This window comes from Sebastes fasciatus, chromosome 11 (assembly GCF_043250625.1).
Source record: "Sebastes fasciatus isolate fSebFas1 chromosome 11, fSebFas1.pri, whole genome shotgun sequence".
NCBI classification, from domain to species: Eukaryota; Metazoa; Chordata; class Actinopteri; order Perciformes; family Sebastidae; genus Sebastes; species Sebastes fasciatus.
In genome coordinates, this window is record NC_133805.1 from 5,569,303 (window position 1) to 5,577,183 (window position 7,881).

The window sequence follows — 7,881 nt, forward strand, 5'->3', positions numbered from 1 at the left end:
AAATATAGAGTGATATTGTGGTTTTAGCTGACGTGTGTCGCCTCACTGTTTTGAGCGATGCTCGTTCATGTCTATGTAGAGCGAGCACAAGCGCGAGCAACAGGACGCTGACTTTCGTTGACTTAACAGCCACAGGTGTCGCTGTTAACAGGCATTTCTGAAACAGTCCCTTTAATATGATTGGAAAAATATGAGGTTGTTTGTTTTCTTTTTCTTTAATTTTTTTCTTTTTTCTTTTTCTTTTATTTATGTTTTTGGGATATAGTAATTATTAGCCAGAATGCTCCACACTCCAGACCAGCTGGTGGCGGTAATGCACCAACCACCAATAAACCTTAAAGAAGAAGAAGTAAAGAGACTTCCTGTGTGTTTCCACCCGGACAGTGTAAAAAGACGAACCAAACACTTCAGTGACCATCTACACGTGTTCTTTTGTATTTAGTATTTAAGTGTTTTTGAGTGTAGTTGCTGTAGTCAGTTGTTTTTTTACTCAGTAACGTTACACCGCATTTTAAACACAGTTAGTTACCTTGTTACACCTGAAGTGCTACAACCAGAGAGAGAAGCTGCAGAGCTCAGCTGACCAGGTGAGATCAGAGATGACTACATCAGCTTGTTATCCTCCTCCTGATGATGATGTCATGTTTGAGGACGAAGTCAAAGCAGACTCCTATTTATAGCTTGTCTTGGTTTTTATCATTTCTATCAGTTCTCTCTGGTTTATAGAGAATCAATCTGTTTCTTCATATGTAGCCTGAAAAACACACTAAGGCTGCAAAAAGATAATCACGACTAGTTTAAAGGTCCCGTATTATGCTAATTTTCAGGTTCGTACTTGTATTTTGTGTTTCTACTAGAACATGTTTACATGCTGTAATGTTCAAAAAACAACTTTATTTTCCTCATACTGTCGGCCTGAATAAACCTGTATTCATGCTCTGTCTGAAACGCCCCGTTTTAGCGCATTTTGACAGAATTGCTACAGAATTGCGTTGCTAGGCAACAGCTTGGGTCCATGTGTACTTCCTGTCAGCTGATGTTATTTACATACACTGCAACCAGGAATAAACTGGGACACATTTAAAATGTTTATGTTTAAAATTGTGTCAAGGGTCTAAATATTGTATATTTGTGACATCACAAATGGGCTGAAATCCTGACGGCTTGTTTCGAATGCAGAGTTTCTGAATACGGGCTGTGTGTATTTCCCGACGCTGACTTTCGTTGACTTTCGTTGAAATAAAGGAATACAAGATATTCTAAAGAAAATTGAGTAATGCAGCATTTTTATAAATCTTAAAACTGCTAGAAATAGTTTTGATATTTTCAGTTTGCCCTGTGTTGATTTGTAAAAATCATGTGATCATGAGATCATGTGAGAAATGTAATTACATTTTAATTCCTGATCTTTTTATTGCATATGTAAAGAGAAATGAGGCTCCGCTCTGTTTATGTCTGCAGTCATGCTCCTGGTGGACCCGGGTCTGTACATCGGCACCGCGGCCGACCTCAATGACAGCCAGGCATTGGCCGATGCAGCCGTCACTCACATCCTGTCCGTGGACTCTGTGGACCCCGCCCCTCTGGTTCCTGCTGACGGGAACTTCCGCAGGAAGTGGGTCAATGTTCTGGATGAGGTGACCTCTGACCTCCTGAGTCACATGGACGACTGCTTCCTGTTCATTCAGGAGGCTGTGGGTGGAGGCGGAGCTGCACTTGTTCACTGGTAAGGGTCAAAGGTCAACGGGATGCCTCTAGACGGGTTTCCATCCAGTGTTTTACTCATCAGGGTTTCAGAGTTCCACCAAAAATCTGTCAAGTGTGACTAAACATATTCATTGGCAGCATCGGTGCACCATTTAGCAGGTCTGTCAAAATAATATGAAATGCCAACATTAAACGTAAACGGCTCCAAGGGCTCCAAGGGCTATACATTTTAATCAGCAATAAATGGCAATAAATTATCAATAAATTAAGTTTTAATTGTGTGTTTGTCAGCCAGGCCGGTCGGAGTCGCAGTGCCACCATCATTACTGCTTATCTAATGAAGAGACACCAGCTGGGCTTCACTGAGGCTTACAACAGACTGAAGACGGTCAAACAGGACGTACAGTAAGTGCAGGTTTTTGCTTTATCTGCAGGTCAGATACCACTTGGGTTATTTTGTAGTTTGGGTGAACAGTACGTTGTCAGAATGGATGTCATTATTAGATGCAGGACAGATGATTGATAGCTGGTGTGTTTCAGGGTCAACAGTGGTTTTGAGGAGCAGTTGTGTCTGTACGAGGCCCTGCAGTGTAACGTGGACTCCTCCAGTCCTCTGTACAAACAGTACAGACTGACCAAGCTCACTGAGAAGTACCCTGGTAACCACACGCACACACACACACACACACACACACAAAATCAATCAATCATTCAGATTGGGTACAAATCAGTAGTCAACACACTCTTTTCTTACATGGATTCATTTGATGTCCAACATATCTTCTGTTCGTGTGTGTGTGTGTGTGTGTGTGTGTGTGTGTGTGTGTGTGTGTGTGTGAGCAGAGTTGCAGCACATTCCCAAGGAGCTGTTCGCCGCTGACCCCGCCCACTCCAGCTCCTCTGAAGCGTCCTACCGCTGCAGGAAGTGCAGGTGAAAGGTGGAAACGTTCATACAGTGACTGAATAGTTTCATAATGATGCTGAGATCCCATTCATATAAGTAGTATAATATGGAATAGTCAAAGACCGTTTCACAAATAAGGAATAATTCGACATTTTAGGAAATATAAATCCTGACTCCAGCTCCGTACTTATCCTCCTCCTCCTCCTCCTCTTCCTCTTCCTCTTCCTCCTCCTCCGCAGACGAACTCTGTTCCGTGACTCCAGTATTCTCAGTCACCCCGTAGGAGAAGGAGCGCCAGCCTTTGGTCACAAGAAGTCCAGTAACTTCACTGGTAAGAACACAATCATACTGTTCATCTAGCCCAGAGGATTTGTAATGATATGAAATGTGTTGTTGTCTAGGAGACGTCCAGTGTACGTCTTACTTCATTGAACCAGTGCAGTGGATGGAACAAGCTCTACTCGGAGTGATGGATGGACAGGTAATGCATACGCACACACAGGTCAGTCAGGAAATACAGTGTTATAAAATACGGACAGACTCACCTGAACTGATTTTAATCAAGTCAACTTTGAGGTTTCATGTATAATCAGACGGAGCTTTTAATTTCAGAATATTGTCTGAATTCTTCAGTGTGTCACAAATAGTTAGACTAATATTTGGAGCCATAATTGTCCCTTCTTAAGAGAACAATTGTTGGAATAAACAAAGCACAAATGCACCAATCACTCTCAACGGATTAGCTGTGGTTCCACACAATGTTAGTTATGATCATCCTCCCACCACTGTGGAGATCAAATACACTGATCACTTTATCTACATCTTACGGTACTTCCCTCCTCTCTTTTCCTGTGTAGCTGCTGTGTCCTAAGTGTAGCTCTAAGCTGGGCTCGTTCAGCTGGTGCGGTGATCAGTGTTCGTGTGGTCGCTGGGTCAATCCCGCCTTCCAGCTGCACTGCAACAGAGTGGACGAGATCCGACAACTCAACAAACAGAAATAACAACACCCGTTAAAGAACACAGTGGAGCGTTTAGCAGCTAAAGGGACAGACATTTTTCGGAGGAGTTGGTGGAGACCAAACACAGAGCAAAAAGGGAGAGGATGTTGGATATACATTCATCAAGACAGAAGCATGGCTCCAAAGAATGATAATGTTGCTCCGTAACTGCTGGATGTGTAAACGGGCTCGTTCGAGATGAGCCAGGCCTTCGCAAAATCAAATAATGAAGGTTATCTATAAAGCACTTATCAAAATGAGTGCTCATTACAAAGTGCTTTACAAGGGGGACATAAAAATAATAAAGGATAGAATCCAACGCCAGATACGCGCACATTTCAACACATATTTACAAACAAATATAAATAAATCCCAACGTGGTGTGAAAACTAGAAGTAGCCTCCAGATCGGATCTAACAGGATGTAACTATTCCTGTAAATTCTTTGAAGGCTGCTGGAAACTGTCCGACTTGATTGCAGCTTTTTGTCTCCGCCCCCTGCTGCCGCTGCCGCCTGATCTCGTCTACTTTCCAGGCGAGGTGCAGTTCATCTCGAACGAGCCTAATAAGCAACTGTTTGCTTACGAGTTTGCTATATCAACTTAAAAGGTGATGATATGTCAAGGTTCACAGCTTGATTCCACTGCCTCCAAGTGGCCGAACAACATCATTGATAGCAGGTTTAAAACTGCATTGACTGTTTGTCGTTGTTTTTGGCCACTTGGTAACCATTTACTGAGTCAAGTGCCACAAAAAGTGATTTTTTTACCACAGCTAATACTCCAGTATAAAGACGTTCTATCATTTTCTTTTTTTATATCTGAAAGTAGGACAGATGACTGTTCTGTAACACTCTAAAATCATGTAAATAAATGAAAAATAAAACACATTTAAGTATCAAAAGATAAATCTGCTGCAATTTATTCCTGTAATCTGAGATTCTAGATGTGTGAAAGATTATTTTAGTGACGTTTTTTAATGTGTTTTATTTATAATATGATATATGGGGGCGGCTCAGAGGTAGAGCGAGTCGCCCACCAATCGGGATTCTCTCAGTTTGGCTGGTGATGAATGTGCAGGATGATGAAGAGGAGGAGGAAGATGCATCTTTGGTGCACAGCTCTTGTAGCAGGAATTGTCGTCACGGCCCTCGATCAGCTCCGCCTAAGTGCAGAATGTCTCACAGTGGGGAAGCAAACATTTCCTTCTTCTGTCCACGTTGTGTGATATGTTGAATTGTCGTTCTTCCAGCTGGAGATCGGTGGACTTCCCACCTGCTGCCTCCTCAGTTTGTGTGGAGGAAGAGCCCTTCTGTTCTTAAACATGTTGCCAATGGCACACCCCTCCTCTCACTTTCACCTCACTAAAAGAACAATAAGCAGACTGTTTCTTCCTCTTTACCTACATTTCTTGTTTGGCGTAACTCAATATGAATTTACAAGAATATTATGAATGCTTTTGATCTTTGTAGTTTTTTTGAAGTGTGCTAATTTACAAGAGGTGAAGATGTTCTAATGCAGAGGGAGCGTCTCACAAAGGATGCAGTTATGAAGATTCATCTGGACCGGAAGATAATCCATCACAACTCTTCTTCGTCCAAGTAGAGGCAGATCAACATTTACGGTCATGTTTTAACCAAATGTTTTTGTAATCAAACCTGAAAGGAGTTGACATGGAAGGAAGCCAAATCAACCTGCGTGCATCAACCTGCGTGCATGCAAAGCTGAAGAAGTGTAACCTGCGTGGAGCCACTTCAGCGACTGACGGATCTCCAGGTGAGTTAAAACCATCAGATGGGATCATCTCTGAAGATGTAGACTCTGCAATCTTATTTACAGCAACCTTCTGGGGCCAGAAAGGTAAATAAACAAGCAGTTACTACAATGGGTACAATCAAATGTAATGATTTTTTTCTGCCATAGGTTTATTTCTGTTTGAGACTAACTTTGCAAGTAAATAAAATTTGATTTGGCCAGACTGTAAGATTGGCACGTTTTTGAGATGGGCCTTGTGCTCAAAGTAGAGGACTAGCTCTTTGAACCTGAAGTGTGCATGTGATCATTAATTTATTATTTATTATTTTATTAAAATAGTTAATCGCGATTAATTGCAAATTAATCACACATTTTTTATCTGTTCAAAATGTTTCTTAAAGGGAGATTTGTCAAGTATTTAATACTCTTATCAACAAGGGAGTGGGCAAATATGCTGCTTTATGCAAATGTATGTATATATTTATTACTGGAAATCAATTAATTACATATATTGTCCAGAAACCCTCACAGGTACTGCATTTAGCATAAAAAATATGCTCAAATCATAACATGGCAAACTCAAGCCAGCTGTCAGTGTGTCAGTGTGCTGACTTGACCATGACTTGCCCCAAACTGCATGTGATTATCATAAAGTGGGCATGTCTGTAAAGGGGAGACTCTTGGGTACCCATAGAACCCATTTACATTCACATATATTGAGGTCAGAGGTCAAGGGACCCCTTTGAAAATGGCCATGACCGTTTTTCCTCGCCCAAATTTAGCATAAGTTTGGAGCGTTATTTAACCTCCTTTGCAACAAGCTTGTATGACGTACCAATGGATTCTTTAGGTTTTCTTGTTTCATATGATACCAGTATCTTCACTCTAGCTTTAAAACTGTGCCTGCTACAACCTCCAATTACATTAATGCATTAAAGAAATTAGTGCAGTTAAAACCAATTTGCGTTAACACATCATTATCGCGTTAACTTTGACAGCCCTAGTTTTTATGAAAGCCATTTTATGATGGAAAATGGAACCCATTTACATTCACATATCTGAAGGTCAGAGGTCAAAATGAAAATGGCCATGCCAGTTTGTAGCGTTATTTAGCCTCCTTCGCGACAAGCTAAAATGTCATCCCCCCCATCGGAGGGAGAAATATATAATATATAATATATAATAATCTGTTGTTTTTCTTCAGATTACATTAATTATATAACTAATAATGTTTTGAGAAGTTAACATTTTCTAACGATGGTTGTTTCTTATAGTTTATTCAATCTGTAGTCCTAGTATGTTAAATAGGTTGGTAGGACTACAGTTAAACTTTATCAAATCACTTCTTTTTTTTGACGTGACTGGTATGTAATATTAGATCATTTATAGATCTAAATGTCTTCTTAATTTGTTGGCTCTCATGCTGGCAGCTGCCAAGTTTTCAGACATTAAATACACACTACATTAACACATCTTTGGATATCTTTTGTACTATCATCTCTGTACATAATTGCAAGTTTTGCACACTTAGGGGACAATATTTTGCCCATTTCTGCTCAAACTGTTCAGCAGTTTCTCGCATGTTTTTGATTATGTTTGCAGTACTTGCTGATATCTTTTTATTTTCTCTCACTATGTTGTTTGTTATGGACAAAACACCAACAAGGCAAATTCCTTGTATGTGAAAATTGGCGTTAATCCCGTTTCTAATTCTAAAAGCAGTGCTGGCATTAGATTCAGTTCCTTTGTGATCCACCAGAGGTCAGTGTGAGCCAAATCCTGCTGCCTGCACTGGTCCGTCTGCAGAGTATGAAACCTCAAACTCAGAATAATATTCTTCAGGATTATGGGATTAGAGGAATATTCCAGTGAAACCACAGAGACAAAAGAAAAGTAATCTGAGACTCACAATCAATCACTATAGGTACAATACAGGAATAACACAGTGATACTGAACATCAGGGTCGCTGAGTATAAGACAGTGTAATCTGTCATCGGTGTCATCTCCCCAGATGTTTCATAACCGAGCCCTTACTACATGACACTAGCAGACACACAGACACAGTGTGAGAGGGGAGAATAACGGGGATAGAGTTACAGTGAGAGCGGCTGTGTCCAGGATGAGATCACCATCAGGCAACTGTTGCCTCATACAGACGGAGGACGGAGCTTTAAACCAGGTGCTGCTCTATTGAACTCTGCAGGAGGCATTCAGCTGATGAAACACTGCCGGCCATGTTGGACGTCCTTAGATGTGTGTTCCAATCACCTGTTGACTTACCTGTTTGAACGCACACAGTGTTGACACTGGGAATGTGACGTCACCATGTGACGGCAAGTCCGCCACTATTAACTTGTTCAAATTGAGTCGTAAAACCTGGAGATGAGTTGGTATTTTAGCACTGCCGGTTCCGTCGTCTCTGAGTCGGTGGGTTTTGTGAATGGGTTTTTAAATAGATGCTCTGAAATAAGATCTGTGGTTAACACAAGCTGGAGAAATTTTAACGTTTGACATAAAA

At 41.0% G+C, this 7,881-nt stretch overlaps 1 protein-coding gene across 1 annotated transcript; it reads left to right on the forward strand.

Moving 5' to 3' along the window:
• Window positions 1–433: 433 nt before the first annotated feature.
• Window positions 434–3,947, forward strand: dusp12 (dual specificity phosphatase 12). The gene is made up of 8 exons (XM_074650169.1): window positions 434–587; window positions 1,462–1,726; window positions 1,999–2,112; window positions 2,248–2,366; window positions 2,551–2,638; window positions 2,851–2,942; window positions 3,013–3,092; window positions 3,469–3,947. The coding sequence occupies exons 2-8, from the start codon at window positions 1,464–1,466 to the stop codon at window positions 3,610–3,612; spliced, it is 900 nt and encodes a 299-aa protein (XP_074506270.1). The 5' UTR covers window positions 434–587; window positions 1,462–1,463; the 3' UTR covers window positions 3,613–3,947.
• Window positions 3,948–7,881: the final 3,934 nt, after the last annotated feature.